Below are 19,387 nucleotides of genomic sequence, written 5' to 3'. Positions count from 1 at the left end.
CTGGGTGATCAGAATAAGACTGAGCTTCAAACCAATGTGTTACTCTTCTGTTTCCCTCAGATAATAACAGAACTCTGTGTGCTGTGTTTGGATCCAGTGTGATTTCCTGTGAATATTTTAAGAAGTCAGATCTGGTCTCTGGCTCTGGTTCTCGCAGTAAAACATCCACTTGAGACACAATCTGTAAAATCTGTGTCTCTGTGTCACTCAGAATGTCCTGTAGTCGACCTCTGACCTGTGACACAGCTGCTGTCATGTTCTCAAAGTTCCTCAGAGGACGGATCCTGAAGCTGGATGAGTGTGTAGATTCACTGAGTGGTGACAGTGAGGGGTAGTTGTGTAGAAGCTGGTTGTGATCCTCTGTGTCTGAGAGCTGCTTCAGTTCATGGTCTTTCCTCTTCACCTCAGTGATCTCCTGCTCCAGTCTCTCCTGAAGCTCTCTGACTCGACTCACTTCAGTTTCCTGCTGGGATCTGATCTGCTGCTCCACATCAGAGCTTCTTTTCTCCAGCAGACGGATCAGCTCAGTGAAGATCTCCTCACTGTCCTCCACTGCTTTATCAGCAGAGCCGTTGATGGCCTCCTCCTCCTGTTGAAGCAGCTTCACGTCTTTCTCTGTGTCCTGGACTCTCTGCTGGATTGTTTGTCTCCTCAGCCCGAGTTCTCTCTGCCTCTCAGTCCTTTCTGCTGCAGCTGACACTGTGTCGTGGTCTTTATGTTCCTCCACAGAGCAGAGAGAACAGATACACTGCTGATCAGTGCGGCAGAACATCTCCATCACCTCGTCGTGATGAGAGCAGATGTTCTCCTGGAGCTTCTCCGAGGGCTCCACCAGCTTGTGCTTCTTCAATGCAGCTGACTGAAGATAAGGCTGGAGGTAAGATTTCCGTTTTCTCCCAGTGCAGACATCACAGGCCACATCTTCAGGTCCAGCATAGCAGTGATCAGCAGGAGCAGCTTGGAGTCCAGTCTTCTTCAGGTCCTCCAGTGAATCAGCTAACATGGTGTTTGTCTCCAGGACAGGCCTCGGTGTGAAGGTCTGTCTACACTGAGGACAGCTGTAGCCTCCTCTCTCCTCCTCTTTGTCCCAGTGGGTGTTAATACAGCTCTTACAGTAGCTGTGTCCACAGACAGTAGTCACCGGATCCTTCAGTAGATCCTCACAGATCCAACAGGAGAACCTTTCTCTGTCCAGGTGATTTTCTTGCTGCTCCATTTCAGCTGCTGCCAGAGACTGTAGAACAGATTCACTTCCTCTGAACAGAAACAGATCTCTGCTCCTCCCTCTCTCGTTCACCTCCTCTTTTTCCCACGTTTTAACCTATGGTTTTAACACTCTATTGAAAAGAGCAACAGTCTTATTTCTCCTCAGCAGCTGCTGCCTTTATGTCAAAGCGGTTAGTGGAGAGAGCGATCAATGACCTAGCACACGTCTCTGCCTTGCATGCGTTTTGCTCACTGTGGCAAAGATAAACGCTTCACTTCCTGCGTCTGTCATGCACCGCTGGACCACGCTCACTAATCACGCATTACGGTCCACCCCATCAAGTTAGACCCATAGTGAAAACTTTATCTGAATAGAATTTAGTTTAAAATGAGGCTTACCTACTTTTGGCAGTAGGTGGTGCTATCGCTATCACTATACTAGACGTTTTCATAGATCTGTTCAGGTCTAAAACACTCTTTTCTCTCTTCAGATCATAAATCTTTCACCTTTACATCTAAGACATCAAAGGATTCTAACATCACTGACACATTAAAGAAAACTGACAACAAAGAATGATTTGCTTTATGAATCCTTTGAAGTGTTTTTTTATATGTACAGCTCATTTGAGCTGTATATTGTAAAGCAGCCAAGAGCAATCAAAGTTTAAAACATGTAGCCAGCAGGTGGCGCTGTAATGATGAGTCAATATTGATATGGATCTGATCAGGATGGGACAAAACATGAAGTTTTTTAATTTAACAATTCAAACCAGAAATTTTTGAAGCCTTTGTTTCTACAAATTAAACTGTAATAAAAATACTTTTTTTACATCAGAGAATCTCTTTATGTTGATCAGAAACAAATCTTATGAATTCACTGTTATAAAAAAATGAAAATAAAGTGGGATGAAAACTTTTCACAGCTTGAACAATAATTCTCAGAAATAACATTTAATTTTGGCAATAATTAGAAAATAAGAATTTATTGTGCACCCAATTTAAAGTCATGTATACATTTATATAATTGGGAATTAATTCCAAGTAATTGTTTAACAGCAAATTTCATTCATACAATGAAACTGAGACCAGTTGGCTGCAGTCGACTAATCCCACATTTACATGTAAAACACTTTGAGGCTGAAAAGAGAAGCGTCAGACTTCGTGTCTGCAGTGGAAAATAAGTTTCAGTATTTTATTGAAAGTAAGCAATAAATAATACTGTGATAAAAATAGTTTATAAGTACTCAGACTGTACATCATAGTTACAAGATCATAAAATTCAACAGGTGGAGGAGCGGGAATAAAACAACAGCAATATGATTTGCATTGTGCCTACGTGACGACACCTCAAACCGAAGTGTCTCTACTGGAAGCTTGAACTACATGAAGTGTGAGAAGACAGAAAACTGGTGGGTTCCGAGCGGTGGAACCGGTGGAACCGGTGTTGAGAGAGTGGACGAACTAAGACGTGGAAGACAAACTGGGGCTGGAGCTCTGAACGCTGATGAGTAATAAATAAGAGCAGACGACAGATGAGTTCAGAAACAATAAGGCTTGATATGAAATCCTCATACAAAGTGTTTTTAAAAAAGGGGGTTTCTGGGGGGATGGTGATCTCGTCACGGCGAGGATCCACTGAGGCCTCGGTGAAGTTGGTCCATCGCTCTGTTTCTCCAGAGGTGAGGGAGGTTCGTTTTGTTTAAAGGGACAAACGGGGTGTGAGGGGGCTGGGTGGGGTTTAGTGGGAGGAGTTTCTGCATGCAAGGTCGACGGGAGAGAACCTGGAATTCTGTTTCGCTTGCATCTGAAAGTAGCCCTGTTTCCCCCCCGCTACTGATATATGGCTTTACTTCTTAAATTCAAGAGTTTCGTTTTGGTATCGCAGATATGAAAAAACAAAGAAGAGAAAAAGGAAATATTCTGTGTGTGTGTTTCACGTGATGTGCAGCCGCCATCACCCGGCGTGCCAGCAGTTATTCTAAAGGTGATGACGACTCACAGAGCTGAGAAGTTTGTGAAACTGTCTGACGACTCCAGCAAATTGTCTGATATTCACACTTCCCTTGACCTAAGAGCTGCATTTACACAAAGTCACAGGTAATAAGCTACAAAGAAATACAACAGTTAAAAAGGGCAAAGGATATGAATTAAGTTATATCACATGTCAAAGTCACTTGAGCATAAATTCGATGATTAGAATTCAAATCAAAAGAGGAAAAAAAACAACGTACATCTGGTCAATAGAATCAGGATTATAAAAAAGATTAGATAAAATGTCTGTTGGTAGAAATATACAAACTCCAGACAGTAGAAACGTTCAGTTACATCCATCTGAGAGCGGAGCTTAATATGGGCACAGTGGAGAAAGGTTTATTCTTAAAAAGTGGGTCGATTAAGAGGATAAAAGGATTACACAGTCTTTTCTAAAATCAATTAAATGTCCCATTGGTTTACATAAATATAACAAATGTAGATAAATCACACGTTTCCTCTGGGGAGACGCAGGTTGATGAGTAAAGGTCTTTTTCTGTGATGACAACCAAACGTGTTTTTAGTGTCTTTGAGAGAAAACTCAGTTCATCATCCTGGTCTTGAACGCGGGGAACTCGCCCTCCTCCTCTGACCAGCGGCTACCTATAGAAATAATGAGGATAAACTGAGACGGGGAGAAGAGAGATGAACGGGCACGAGAGAGGGGGAAGCAGGGCAGAAGCCGGGTGAGAAGATGGAGGTGGAGGAAAGGTGGAGAAACAAAAGGGGAAGAAAGAGGAGAGGCGTAAAACGTGCGTTATTAGAGCCGAGGAACTCCGGAACAAAGAAAGCTGCTTCTGTTGGGAAAGAGACGAGGAGAACAGCTGGTTTCAAAGTGACCAGTGGAGGCTGTGCTCTTACCGTTGTGTGTTAACAAGAGTAGGTCCTGACTGTGCCAGTGTCCAGCCTCTGTATAGACTCACTGGCTGCACGTCCATGTTGAGAATCACATGCGAAGACGTGTTAGTCACAGCATCATCAACACACAGCAAAGAACAAAGCAACACAAAGCAACACAAAGCCATTCCAGACACGTTAGAGAGAAGCTGTTTGAGTAGCAGTAACACACACACACACACACACACTCTCACACACACACACACACACACACACACACACACACACACACACACACACACACACACACACACACACACACACACACACACACACACACACACACACACACACACACACACACACACACACACACACACACACACACACACACACACACACACACACACAGACACTCTCCAACACACACTCTCACACAGACACTCTCCAACACACACACTCACTCACACAGACACTCTCACACAGACACGCACACACACACACACACACTCTCACACAGACACTCTCCAACACACACTCTCCAACACACACTCTCCAACACACACACACACACACAGACACTCTCCAACACACACACACACACACTCTCTCCAACACACACTCTCCAACACACACACACACAGACACTCTCCAACACACACACACACACACACAGACACTCTCCAACACACACACACACACACACACAGACACTCTCCAACACACACTCTCCAACACACACAGACACTCTCCAACACACACTCTCCAACACACACTCTCCAACAGACACTCCCCAACACACACACACACACACACACACACACACACACACACACACACACACACACACACACACACACACACACACACACACACACACACACACACACACACACACACACACACACACACACACACACACACACACACACACACACACACACACACACACACACACACACACACACAGCTTACCGTCCATCGGGCTCCTCTTTGGTTGTGTGGCGGGAGATGAGGAACCGCTGCTGTTCACCCGGAAGTTGGCGGGCAGCGTGTCCGAAGCCCCGCCCCCTCGCACGTCTTTGGGCCGGAACTTCTTCCTCCACGACGGAGCTCGGCGGAAGTTCTTATCGTCGTCCTACAAGAGAGGAGGTGGAGAACGAGGGAGTCGTCTTCAAGTCCTGGAGGTCGCCTGTGTCTATGACCTCTACATGGACTTAGCCTTCGTTGACAAGTTCACCAAATACCATTGTTGCTAACATGAGAGACCTAGGCTATTCATGTAAACTGGTAGTTTTGATATTTGGAAGTCTGGGGCGTGTCCATAAACTTTGGGTCAGTGGGCTACGACTGAACCTTTGACCTTTGGCAGGACTTAGTAAGAGACGATCTAAACAACGAGCAAAGTTCTGCTCTGTATCAGCTGCTAGAGGTCGTCTCGCTGTTTGGCGTCGGAGATGTTTCTTGTTCCCATGAGTCACTGAGATGTATTCAACCTCTGAGAAATGTTTGAATCCTTGTTGTACGAATATGATTGGTGGATTCAAATAAATTATTTAAATGTGTTAGTGTGTGTGTGTTAGTGTGTGTGTGTGTGTGTGTGTGTGTGTGTGTGTGTGTGTGTGTGTGTGTGTGTGTGTGTCTGTTGGAGAGTGTGTGTCTGTTGGAGAGTGTGTGTCTGTTGGAGAGTGTGTGTCTGTTGGAGAGTGTGTGTGTGTGTTGGAGAGTGTGTGAGTGTGTGTGTGTGTTGGAGAGTGTCTGTTGGGAAGTGTGTGTTGGAGAGTGTGTGTGTGTGTTGGAGAGTGTGTGTGTGTGTGTGTGTGTTGGAGAGTGTCTGTTGGGAAGTGTGTGTTGGAGAGTGTGTGTGTGTGTTGGAGAGTGTGTGAGTGTGTGTGTGTGTTGGAGAGTGTCTGTTGGGAAGTGTGTGTTGGAGAGTGTGTGTGTGTGTTGGAGAGTGTGTGTGTGTGTGTGTTGGAGAGTGTGTGTGTGTGTTGTAGAGTGTGTGTGTGTGTGTGTTGGAGAGTGTGTGTGTGTGTTGGAGAGTGTGTGTTGGAGAGTGTCTGTTGGAGAGTGTCTGTGTGTGAGTGTGTGTGTGTGTGTTGGAGAGTGTGTGTGTGTGTGTTGGAGAGTGTCTGTTGGAGAGTGTCTGTGTGTGAGTGTGTGTGTGTGTGTTGGAGAGTGTGTGTGTGTGTGTTGGAGAGTGTCTGTTGGAGAGTGTCTGTGTGTTAGTGTGTGTGTGTTATAGTGTGTGTGTGTGTGTCCTGTCACCTCTTCCATCCTCCTCTCTGTGCCGACGGCCAGCAGACTGTTGTATTCACGCTCGAGAGTCGTTCTGGCCTGGAGAAGAAACACAATCATTAGTTTTCATTTGATTTTCAGTTACTCACACAATCACAAATTCTTGTTTGAAATGTCGTGTGTGTGTGTGTGTGTGTGTGTGTGTGTGTGTGTGTGTGTACTAGGGGTGTCACGATACCAAAAATTCAGTAGTCGGTGCCAATTCCAGTAAAATAACACGATTCTCGATGCCAATTTCGATACCACGGTAAAAAAAAAGTGCATTATTTGGATGTTGTTAATGTCATATACGGTAATTCAATGTGCTTGCGCTGCGCATATACTGAGGGTTATACGGTAGTTGCGGTCGCATGTGAGTGACGCTTTGTTGTGAGACACGTTATGCATTAAATGATACATCTGCCTCACGCCGGGTTTACACCGGACGCCAAAGCGACTCGTCAGCGCAGCACCAAGCCTTAGATAACAGCTGGCTCCCATCCACTCCCATGACGCTTCAGCTTCCGGTGTAAACAACCATGTGCCGGCGCGCTAGGGATTAGCGCGGAGCGGCGGCGTTGCTTCCGTGTCCGGTGTAAACCCGGCGTCAAACGCAAAATACTTCCATACCCGACTCTTTGTGCCTTTTTAATAAACAAGTCGAGGTGGGGCGAACGCTGCAGCCGCAGTTGCCGTCTTGGTTTTCAGAATGTAAACGTCGACTGGCGCAGCACCGATGCTAATGCTAAGTTGCTAACAGCTGCTGGCATCGAAGCTGACGGTGCCTACGGTGCTTCAAAAACTTGGGCATCGGCATCGTTTTGTTATCTTATCGAAAGTATCGACAGGTATCGTAGGTATCGGTTCTCGTGACATCCCTGGTGTGCACCTACCTGTGTGTTCTGCATGGGGATCTGCAGCAGCAGGGCCAGGGTGTTGTGGTCGAAGGTCTCGTCCAGAGCGAGCAGGGCTCCGTGGACGCCGCTCTCGTAGAGGCTGCTGCTGTACTCCTTCAGTCCGATGGCCTGGATCCAGCCGATCAGGCGCTCGTTGCTCCACACCAGCACGTCTGAAACCACACTGCAGCTTCACACACGCCCAGCGCACCAGTGTGTTACTCAATCTGAACGACGGCGTGCTGCTTCCTACCTCTGAGCTCCAGCTGGCACTCGTCCCGCCTCCTCTCCAGCTCCTTCCTGTCGTAGTTCAGCCTCCTCAGACACATCACTCCGCACTGGAAACTGTTCCTGTGGCAGAATCACACACAAACACTTCTTCACTGTTCATCTCCATCCAGACGGTTTATCTTAGGTACTCTGGTTACACCGAGTTCAACTGAGCGATGACAGGTTTCACAGGTTTGAGGCCACAGCACCGGATCCCCAGCACAGAGGAAGAAGAAGCTTCAGGCTGCAGCACGTGTCGTGTGGGAGGATTTCATGTGTTTCTCAACCCAAGAGTCGACCTTTCATGTGTTTTACCTGTGGAAGCTGTCCACCATCTTGAGCTGTCCCCTCAGGTCCTTCTTGGTGAGGTGGTCCAGCATGCGGGCGTCCACCAGGGACTCCATGAAGTAGGACCGATACTGGGGGAGGCCGAGGCTGGGCAGCCACTCGTTACCGATCCACTCGTGGTTCATCTCACCGTACGCCAGCGTCTGAAGGGAGAGAGGAGCAGGCTTGACCGGTGTTTGAGCGAGTGCGTTGAAAAGATGAAATGTACGAGAGTTTGTAACTTTTGTTAAGGTGCAGCCTTTATGTTCTGGGTTCATTCAGATCACGTTCTAACTGCTAGTGAACAAATCCATAAAGAACAGACGCCTGTGACTCCAGGTGTCTGTCTGGAGTTAGTTTTTAATGTGAATCACCAAACATGAAAACAGAATGAGTGAAACGTGGCGGAGGGGGAAACCGAGACGTCTCATGAACACAGTCAAAGATGGAGTTAAGAACAACAGAATAAGAAGGTGAGCGTAGGTTGGGGGGGGAACGTGTGCAAACCTGTGCCCAGCTCCCCTCGTCATCGTCCTGGTGTGAACGTGGTTAGAGTGAGCATGGTGAGAAGAAGAGACAGGGGGGGGTTAGTGAGGCGGCCGTGCTGGGAGAGAGCAGCTTCATGTGGAAAACACAAGTCAACCAACAAGACAAAGAGGGAAAATAAATACATGGACATGGGAGGTGTGAGCGATATGAAGGAAATCATTAGTGTTGTGTTAGATTTGCTTCTCTCTTGATTTCCTCACAGAGAAACTGTCCACGATGGCAGACACTTATTAAAAAGAATGAGCTGAGCGACCACTTCCTGTTCCTCAGTCGATCTCATCACATCGCCCACACCTCACAGAGCGGGAGTCCTTCATGCAAGTCCACATATCACAGCCACAGAAATAAAGATGGACGACACGACGGCTCCTAATAAATAGTGATGGGTATCGTTTGGTTTTTATCCGATACCGGTTACTAACCGATACTTTTAAAACGATACCGGGGCCTAAACGGTGCCTGAACCGATACTTTTTTTTTAAAAAGTGCACAAAACGGCTTGACCGCATTTAAGAAAGGCTTTTCTTATTGCCAAATACATGAACTGTTTAAAGTAGATTATAAATAAAAAATAAATACAAAACACACACACTCTGACTCTGACTTCGGTGCCTGAGCCAAATGAAGACTGAGGGTCGCTTTTCCATCACTCGGAGACCCCCGTGTCTCCGCGGCTGAGGCTGTCCCCCCTAAATGCATACGCTTTTGTGAAACCTTTCTCGGCGTGGTCCCGTCCGGGTCAGGCTCCGGGACGGAAGGAGTGGAAGTGTGGAGGCGGGACGAGCGGAGACCTCAGTCTTCAATTGGCTCAGGCACCGAAATGAGGCACCGAAATCTCCATTGCATTTCGGTCCGGGTAGGTACCGGTTGTATTGGAACCGGTTCCAACATGGAACCGGTTCTCGGTACCCAACCCTACTAATAAAGATTTTGGCTTCATCTTTGTTCGGTGGTAGGAAGTGGAGACGGGTCGTCCATCGTTATTCATGATCCGTGTTCAGAAGAGAGATGTTCCGACACCAGGAAGTGACTCTGGTGCTGCCGAGCAGCGGCGAGTACGTGAATCTCTGATCTGATCCGATACCACATCTTTATAGTATATTAGTTTCACCCAGATCAAACTGCAGAACTGGAGGAAGAGGAGATTTCTGGTAGTGTCGCATTAGACAGAAACTGGAAACATTTCACACTGGAAAGTTCCTCAAGAAAAACGTGTGTATGCAAGACTTTTGTTTGAGGTCCTGAAAAGGTAAATAAAAACTTCCATGTTATTAATTCTCTGTATTCATTTGATATTCACCTGAACCACACACACGTTAGAAATCATCACTTCATGCAGGTCAGTAGAATGTAGCTGTTAAAATACTTTGTGTTAAGTTCTGTTCTTTTTTTAATGCACCGGTATCAGATATTCAGTATCGGCCGTCAGGAAGAGAAGAAGGTATCGGAAAATCTCTGGTTCAGAACACGACATTTTGTATTTTAGATGCTCGGTTCAGTCAAACACACAAACACACAAAAGAACCATTAATCTGAGCAGCAGCTGTATGCTACAACACTACAACACTACAACACTACAACACTACAACACTACAACACTACAACACTACAACACTACAACTAGGGATGTCACGAGAATCGATACCTACGATACCTTTCGATACTAACATAACAAAACGATGCAGATGCCCAAGTGTTTGAAGCACCGTAGGCACCGTGAGCTTCGATGCCAGCAGCTGTTAGCAACTTAGCATTAGCATCGGGGCTGCGCCAGTCGACGTTTACATTCAGAAAACCAAGACGGCAACTGCGGCTGCAGCGTTCGCTCCACCTCGACTTGTTTATTAAAAAGGCACAAAGAGTCGGGTATGGAAGTATTTTGCGTTTGACGCCGGGTTTACACCGGACACGGCAGCAACGCCGCCGCGCTAAGGATTAGCGCGGCGGCACATGGTTGTTTACACCGGAAGCTGAAGCGGCGCATGGGAGTGGATGGAGCCAGCTGTTATTTAAGGCTTGGTGCTGCGCTGACGAGTCGCTTCAGCGTCCGGTGTAAACCCGGCGTGAGGCAGACGTATCATTTAATGCACAACGTGTCTCACAACAAAGCGTCACTCACATGCGTCCGCAACTACCGTATAACCCTCAGTATATGCGCAGCGCAAGCACATTGAATTACCGTATATGACATTAACAACATCCAAATAATGCACTTTTTTTTTACCGTGGTATCGAAATTGGCATCGAGAAACGTGTTATTTTACTGGTATTGGCACCGACTACTGAATGTTTGGTATCGTGACACCCCTAACTACAACACAACACTACTACACTACCACACCCACACTACTACAGCTCTACACACACACAAACACTAGCTGATGTAACAGCAGACGAACACACAGTATAAAGTCTAAAGAAAGAGACTAATCACCGACGAGCAGAAAGAAGGAGGTCTTGTTCCAAGTTGCCTGTGAGTCTCCAGGAAGACAGAAGACGTGAGACCATGAGATAAATGTTGGAGGGATCGACCACGTGCACGTGATGTGAACACGTGATGTGAACACGTGACGTGAACACGTGATGTGAACACGTGATGTGAACACGTGATGTGAACACGTGATGTGAACACGTGATGTGAACACGTGATGTGAACACGTGATGTGAACACGTGATGTGAACACGTGATGTGAACGTATGAGCGAATGAGCTCTGGACGTCCTGAGGCAACTCGGAACAAACCTCCAGTCACCACAGGTGTGAGAAGACACCAGTTAACGGCCAATCAGGACGCACTAACCGTGGGGGGTGTGGCGGCCAGCGTTTCCATTTCTTCATGAGTGACCCAAACATTTCCTGTTGTCTGATCATGTGACACCCCCGCCCCAATCACAAGTGAGAGAAGAGTGCAAAGAGGGAGGAGTGACGGAGGACAGGCAGAGAATGGGAGGAGGAGAAGAATCAACAAGTGCTTGTTCATTTCCTGTTATCACAGAGTGAAGCCGGAGCTCCGCCCCCATCGTTAGTGAAGGTTACGTTTATAAGAAGTTCAAACGTTAGTGTGATAATCAAACAGGAAATCTGAGGCTTTGAACATGTGACTACGTGTCGTCATCGATCTGCATCGAGCGACAGGTCAGTACCGTGCGTGAGGTGGGGGGGGCCGAGGGGCTGGTGAGGGACATGATTTCCTGGATGGCGAGGCGGAGCTTCAGGCGATGGAGCGGGTTGCTGATTCCGATCTCCCGTTGGATCTCCGTGTCCGACAGCGCCGACATGATGGCGCCGCTCTTCACGTTGGCGCGGCACGCCGCCACGTACCAGGCCGGCATGCCCACCCACAGCTGGGAGGAGACAGAGCGATTAGTGCACGTTCATCGGTGAGAGCAGATCTCAGAGCAGCTGTGTCGGTGTCGTACCTCCAGCCAAACCACCACGGTGGGTCCGTCCCACTGGGCGAACGGCAGGCCCTGCAGGCGAGCCTCCTCCAGCAACTCATGCCTGAGACACACAACATGGGGTTAAGACAATTTACAGTAAGAGCTCACTTCCCACAGAACACATGAAGCCTGTTCAAAACTCACAATATGCACTCCATCAGATTCACCTTCTGAAAGACGCATGAACACGAGATGTGGACCGACATGCAGACTCAGAACAGAGAGCAGGAGTTTGAGAGAAAACAGAGAAACTGAAACCCGGGAAGATTCAAACAGAGAAGCGTTCATCTGGAAAACCTCCGTCAGAAAGTTGTGTTGTTAAAGCAACACTATGGAAGTGTTACTGAGCCACAGCGCCACCTGCAGTTACACCTGGGATTAGCTCAGTCAGGCTCCATGTCCGAGCAATGAGGAGGTTTTCATGCAAATCAAAGTTTCTCAATGTGTTGACTCTGACTGTGTGGTCCCACTGGATATTACCCATGATCCTCTGCTTCCTTATATTACCCATGATCCTCTGCTTCCTTATATTACCCATGATCCTCTGCTTCCTGAACCTGAAGAGCTGCAGCTGGAACAAATCCACCAAACTGCTCAGAATCCTTCATGTTTCAACAGTTTCCTGCTGAATCTTGGAGATAAACTCTGGTTGTTAATAACTTCAGAGTGTTTCTAACTGATCTCAGTTCAGCTTCACTCTCCAGCTGCAGCTGGTGGAGACAGGTTGTGACTCTCAGTCAGTTCTTCTCTCAGGAGATGGAACCCACTCAGCAGAGTCACAGAGGAAACGTTCTCCTTGTTCACACTCACTGAAACATCAGTTTAATCAAGCTGCTGGTTTCAGGTGGAACATTTGCATAATGTTGCTTTGAACTCTGGTGTATTAAGACCCAACATGTTTGTTGGAAGCTCCTCCTGCTGCGTTCAAGCCTCGACTCTCCAGGTTGGACCACGTGGGTCTGGAGTTGAGGACCTGAGGTCACAGCCGGAGCTTCAGAACTCTGTGGAACTTTATAATGATCATTAGTGACGTTTTCTCCCAGAACCAGTGCTTTGAGAGTCCACTTTGCAAATCACATTTAGTATGAATGCATTCCGCTACAACTGTAAGGAGCATGCACACAGGGAAGAACTGAGGACAGAGAAACCTTAGCTTCCGGAAAATTGTCATTCATGTCATGCACATTCTCAGGTTGTAATATGGAAACATTACTGGACAATCCAGGCAGTGTTTGGAACGCAGCTATAAAAGCTCTGATGTCAAATGAAGAAAACTGTACTTGGCCACCAGATGGGGCTGTGTGGCACAAACTGATCTGCCTTGAAAAATATTTTTAAAAACTAATGTTCTTGTTGTTGCTTTAGTGAAATCCTGAGGACACCAACAAGAACACAGTGATTCTGATCAGGTGGTTTATTACTTATTTTAAACTCGTGGACAAGAACACTCGGAAAAAAAACCAATAACTATCTGGTTGAATTCTGCCATTAACCACCTCTCCTGTAGTTGCAGTGCATAACTTCATGCCGCGATAGGAAAACTGCGAGAGGAAAGTTTTGTCACTCACTAAAAATCAGCACACGCACATTCCTGTTAGTTAAGCTCCTCTGTGGATAGCAGGGCAAGAGCAGCACGGAAAAGCCATCAGACATTCAGAGGGACAGTCGTTTGGGGTCCTCGGTTATTGGTGAGGTCAATGTGAAGCCAAGTGTGGGAAGAAGAAAAGGCAAAGTAAAAGCAACATGAACCAACTTACCCTGTCTTTGGACTACACGTGGAATGAGAGGAGGGGGGAGGAGGGGTGATAAACAAAAGAAAGAATGAATTGATGCTAATTTAGGAAGCTAAACAAAATTCACGGTGTTGGCAACGTGTCAAAAGGAAAAACTGAAGGGAAAAGTGATCAGATCTCTGTGGAGATAAGTGCAATGGAAACACGTGGGTGAGGGATGGAGGGAAGAGGAGCTGAGAGAGTGAGCGTCAGCAGGAGGAGAGCGAGTCGGCTCAGGACATTTTACATTATGAACATTATGCTCCAGTAGCGCCTCCTGTAAATCAGAGCGTTATCTTGTCATCTTGATTCTCAGTCGAGTGTATTTGTGGAGACAGCAGAGCACGTTGTGAGGAAGCCACCTACTTCTTCTGCAGCTTCCGGTTCTTGTCGGCAGGGCCCCCCAGGGTGCCCATTCCTAATCCGTCCTTAGGAGAGCTCTCTGCCTCCGGCGTGCCAGCTGAGGACAAACACAAGTTCAGATGATATGGACCGGGACAACAACACTGGCATCATGGAGATATTAGGGGAGGAAACCTCCAGACACCTCACAAATCCATTCTGGTTCTGAGGGCTGCGCTCTTCATTTATATACATGATTCTTAGAGCCTGAGCACTGACAGGCGTGAGGCCCTATTGAAATTGCAAGGTTTATTATTATTATTATTATTCAGGCAAATTAATTGGCTTTTTTTTTTTGTTTTTAGGGCCCGAGCACAGACATCAAAGGTGTCTGGTGAGACCCTATTGAAATTGTAAGGATTATTATTATTATTGTTATTATTCAGGCAAATGAATTGGCTTTTTGAGGGCTTTAACATGCTCAACTTCTTACCAAAATTTGCAGAAAGTTAGAAAGTGGTGAAAATTTACATATTCTGAAGGAATTTTCAATGGGCGTCGCAAAATGGCTCAACGGTGCCCCCCGAGACCCCCCGAGACCCCCGGAAGGTGTTCCCATTGACCTATCTTCACAAAAATCGATATACAGGTGTATCATGACCAAACAAACAAAAAAGTCTCTGGGTGCAATTGTAAAAACAAAACAGGAAGCCTGATATTTTGTATTTAGTGGCCATTTTGGCCATATTTTAACAATGTTTTTTTATCAATTTCCAATCAGAACCTACAAAACACATTGACACATACCACACAAGTTGCACAATGAAATGCAGGCGAACTTCACTGCATACACATACATACAAAAAAATAAAAGAAAGAAAGAAAGAAAGAAAGATAAACACGCACACAAACATACAAACCTACATAAAATAATAACAATAATAAATAAAATAAAATAAAAATGTCACACTCGATATCCCCACAGATAGATATAATCTACCGTTGTCCATTAAGGGTCCCCACACCTCTTCAAATTCCTGTGCTTTACCCCTGATTACATAGGTTAGCTTTACTTCAGTCTCTCTCCAAGATGAAGCAACCCTCCTCCTGGCCTGCAGGAGGCCAAAGTGGATCGGAGTCTTACACTTAGAGTTGACTGAAAAGCAATCTGGGTATATTCCTAAAATACAAAGTTTTGCTACGCAGGGTATCTGAATACCTGTGATTTTACCTAGAGTTTGAACAACCATTTTCTAAAAAGCTACCAGTTTAGGACATTCCCATACACAACGGATCAGAGTACCTTTCTCAGTCGAACATTCCACGAATTGGCTTTTTGAGGGCTTTAACATGCTCAAATTCTTACCAAAATGTGCATAAAGTTAGAAAGTGGTGAAAATGTACGTATTCTGGAGGAATTTTCATTTATTTGTTATCACCGTGACTAGAGGTGTGTATCTTCACCACCTTCATGATTTAAGCTTAAAAAGTATTCTAGACTGTTACTATCTTTGCATCTGTCCTGATCCCGGAGCAGCGCTGGTTATAATTATGCAGCAGTTTATATATATATATCTATAAACATGTGCTGCAGTGTGAATAGAAGCCTGGTTAGTCCACAGTGTCTGACCTTGGCTGGAGGAATCCTTCCCAGGGATGCTGGGTCGGCCCTTCTCCTTCTTTCCAAAGAGCCGTCCGATGGAAGACTTGATGCTCTTCTTCTTGGCTGCCTTGTTGAGCGAGTCCTGGCTGCTGTTGCTGCTGCTGGGGTTACTCCCCTGCCCGTCCTGCAGACCGGCCAGACTGTGGGAGCAGAGCACAAGTAATGAGATGTTTCTCTATGTGCATTTGAAGATGCAGGAGCGAGGGACCTGACTTTGGGGCTGGAAGGCTTAGGAAGCTGGATCTGGTTTCCCTCACATCGACCGAAATGCATCAGCCATTGGCTTTTTAGTTTATCTGCCTTCATATGCAAACAGATTTTGATAGAGACAAGTCGAAATCTCATCTGGACTAAGGTTGCAAAGGGGCGGAAAGTTTCCGGGAAATTTCCGGAAACTTTCCACAGGAAGTTTAGCTCGGGAATTTTGGGGGGGGGAAAACTACGCAAATTAAACGCTGAGCAATAAAAACATCATTCAAAACTCTATTTTAAAGATGTATGGAACGTTGAGTTTCAACCCTCCACTGTGCATTCTTCCATCACATGCACAGATAACTCCCAGCATGCTTCACTCTACAGCAGGGCTATTGAGGCCTGCTGTAGAGTGAAGGACTAGTCAGGTAAGTTTCCATGATATTACTGGGAAAATATATTAGCATGCTGATTGAGGATTGTTCATCTGTTCATCTAGACTATTTCCATTCATTTATCCATCAATTGTAAAATATGTTTACAGAGGATTCCAATTGTTTGGCTAACTATTTATATCTCTGGCATTGCATTAGTGTTTTTTTACAAACTTTTTTCTCATCTTATTCTACAGAACAATGCCACGTGCACTCTCTCAAGTGTGGAGACATTTCACCTCATCCAATGTAGAAGGAAAGGCTGTGTACATTTGCAAATACTGTGCAAAGACCTATGTTAAGAATGACACAACGATGCAGAAGCATATAGTCAAGTGCCCAAAGTTTCCTCAGGGCTCAAATCAGCCTATGACACAACAAAATGTTTATATTTATGTCTGTATATGACAAGGTAAATACAGTTAGTATAAATTACCCACAACATTTCCAGTTTATTCCCGTTAATTCCCATGGAAAGTTTCCAACTTTGAATATTCCGGAATTTTGCAACCCTAATCTGGACCTAAAACACCAACGCTCAACTCCTGGGATAAAGAAACTTTTAGAGCGGAAGACAGAGTCTTGGCTCAGATATCTGACGTCTACACCAGGAGATCTCATCAGAGGATTAATAACAGGCTCAGAGATTGTTCATATTTCATAGGGATCCAAACGTTTTACAAATCGTTATGGTGTTGTTGGATCCTTGTTCCTTCCGGTGTCAGGCAGAGGTCTTACCCTCGGATGTCTCGGATGTCCTCCACGCTGGAGGCGTGTCCTGCATCTCTGTTCAGGCGCATGGAGCGTGGAGTGGTGGGGGGGGACGTCTCACACCGGATGGTGGCCTTGTCGTCCTGAGCCGACTGCAGGAGACACACGTTAGTGAGGAGGGTGAACCTGAAAACAACTGAGGACATCATGCTTAGTTCTGACAACACAGCGGTTTCATTAAGGTTACACAATGTGTGTTTCCTGCTCCGAGCCGTCACACACCAGGTGCGTTCACACTGCACGTTAACACAGTGGAATCAAAGCAGGAACATAAAACACAGATGTAATATATGTTCAACCAATCAGATGCAGAAACTCTGTCCCTCAAAGAGAAGAATTTGTGCTACAGATTTGTTTTCATGCAAAGAACAAATGTGATCAACGCTCCAAACACAAAAGTAGTAATTATGTCTTAAGACCTTTTACCAGATCTGTTGTGTTTGGAAAGAGACTCTAGAGTCTGGTAATTAGCATCAAGTCCTGTTAATCTCCAGCGTTAGGCTCCTCCTCTTAATGACGAGCTCAAGAGTTCTAACAGATGTAAAACTCAAGGGTTCAGGTTCCAAAACGCAAACCTGGGAGAATTGTTCTGGTCGTTCATTCAACTTTGATGATTTCATTTAACACTTTAGTTCCCACACAGGAGAAGAAGGGGAACTACAGGGAAACTGAATCTGAGTTTGATCCCTCAGACTGGGAGTTGATGGCAGTGAGGGCGACAGACCAGCAGATCTCTAGTTTACCTTCCTGCGGTGCTTGCGCAGGTCACTAGGCTGAAGCATGGCGAAGAGGAGAGAGAGGAGAGAAGCAGTTAGTGAGACACACAACAGACCGGCAGTAAGACCAAGCCATGCACACACACACACACACACAAGAGCAGGAAATCAGAACAAGATACACATTTACCCATGTAACACACACACACACACACACACTGGAGACTCAGAAGAACGGTCAGTTGGAAGGTGCAGTGAAGATGAGCAACTGTTGGGAAAACAAAGTCTGCACGAGACACTGCAACACAACCACGCTGGAGGTCGGGGGGGGGGGTGCAGCCGTCAGGAAGTTCAGAGGAAAAGATCAGAGTTTAACGTTTCTGTAGAATCTAAAACTAGAGCTGCTGGACTGATAGTGATCGTTGGGTTGGAACATTTTCAGGAGATTTGTGTTTCACATCTGAAGAAGTGACGTCCGACCCGGCTTCGGCCTTCATCACCAAAAGCTCATGAATCTCTACGTCTTCATCTTCTGCACGTGACTCCTCTTCATCATCTACACGTAGGACTCGTCTTCATCTTCTACACGTAGGACTCGTCTTCATCTTCTACACGTGTGACTCGTCTTCATCTTCTGCTCGTGTGACTCGTCTTCATCTTCTACACGTGTGACTCGTCTTCATCTTCTACACGTAGGACTCCTCTTCATCATCTACTCGTGTGACTCCTCTTCATCTTCTACACGTAGGACTCGTCTTCATCTTCTACACGTGTGACTCGTCTTCATCTTCTACACGTAGGACTTGTCTTCATCTTCTACACGTGTGACTCGTCTTCATCTTCTGCTCGTGTGACTCGTCTTCATCTTCTACACGTGTGACTCGTCTTCATCTTCTACACGTGTGACTCGTCTTCATCTTCTGCACGTGTGACTCGTCTTCATCTTCTGCTCGTGTGACTCGTCTTCATCTTCTACACGTGTGACTCGTCTTCATCTTCTGCTCGTGTGACTCGTCTTCATCTTCTACACGTGTGACTCCTCTTCATCTTCTACACGTAGGACTTGTCTTCATCTTCTACACGTGTGACTCGTCTTCATCTTCTGCTCGTGTGACTCGTCTTCATCTTCTACACGTGTGACTCGTCTTCATCTTCTACACGTGTGACTCGTCTTCATCTTCTGCACGTGTGACTCCTCTTCATCATCTACACGTAGGACTCGTCTTCATCTTCTGCACGTGTGACTCGTCTTCATCTTCTGCACGTGTGACTCGTCTTCATCTTCTACACGTGTGACTCGTCTTCATCTTCTACACGTGTGACTCGTCTTCATCTTCTACACGTAGGACTCGTCTTCATCTTCTACACGTGTTACTCCTCTTCATCATCTACACGTAGGACTCCTCTTCATCCATCCACTCTGTACGTCCGTCACGTGAACACGTCCACTCGCTCTGTGAATCCTCCAGAGAATGTCCGGTCGATCTCTCTCTGAGATTTTGTTTTATTAGAACTGAGATCATCTGGAGCGACTTACTCTGATTTTGGATTCTCACATTCAGCCCCTCCACAAAATGTCAGGAGGATATCCTCGGTGCACGCCCCCTAACAAATAAAACCGTGTGACTTGGGGCCTTTAACTTTCATGCATGTATCGACTGGCA

The 19,387-nt window shown here is 46.2% G+C and overlaps 1 protein-coding gene across 2 annotated transcripts in view; it reads right to left on the bottom strand.

The window, feature by feature from the left end:
* Window positions 1-2,384: 2,384 nt before the first annotated feature.
* The window catches only part of ppfia1 (PTPRF interacting protein alpha 1), a 45,117-nt gene continuing 28,114 nt past the window's right edge, over window positions 2,385-19,387 (bottom strand). Inside the window, exons 17-28 of one of the 2 annotated variants that reach the window (XM_061067517.1) lie at window positions 16,975-17,099; window positions 15,578-15,750; window positions 13,972-14,065; window positions 11,813-11,894; window positions 11,537-11,737; window positions 11,194-11,256; window positions 7,833-8,008; window positions 7,501-7,598; window positions 7,245-7,420; window positions 6,343-6,411; window positions 5,050-5,212; window positions 2,385-3,840 (exon numbers count right to left, since the gene is read on the bottom strand). In XM_061067517.1, the coding sequence (XP_060923500.1) occupies window positions 3,779-3,840; window positions 5,050-5,212; window positions 6,343-6,411; window positions 7,245-7,420; window positions 7,501-7,598; window positions 7,833-8,008; window positions 11,194-11,256; window positions 11,537-11,737; window positions 11,813-11,894; window positions 13,972-14,065; window positions 15,578-15,750; window positions 16,975-17,099 (1,482 nt within the window). In that variant the 3' untranslated portion in view covers window positions 2,385-3,778. The remainder of the gene's footprint in view (window positions 3,841-5,049; window positions 5,213-6,342; window positions 6,412-7,244; window positions 7,421-7,500; window positions 7,599-7,832; window positions 8,009-11,193; window positions 11,257-11,536; window positions 11,738-11,812; window positions 11,895-13,971; window positions 14,066-15,577; window positions 15,751-16,974; window positions 17,100-19,387) is intronic. The other variant, XM_061067518.1, reaches the window with a different exon arrangement.

The sequence above is a fragment of the Limanda limanda genome, chromosome 3 (assembly GCF_963576545.1).
Source record: "Limanda limanda chromosome 3, fLimLim1.1, whole genome shotgun sequence".
NCBI classification, from domain to species: Eukaryota; Metazoa; Chordata; class Actinopteri; order Pleuronectiformes; family Pleuronectidae; genus Limanda; species Limanda limanda.
This window is presented reverse-complemented; position numbering and strand designations above follow the sequence as displayed.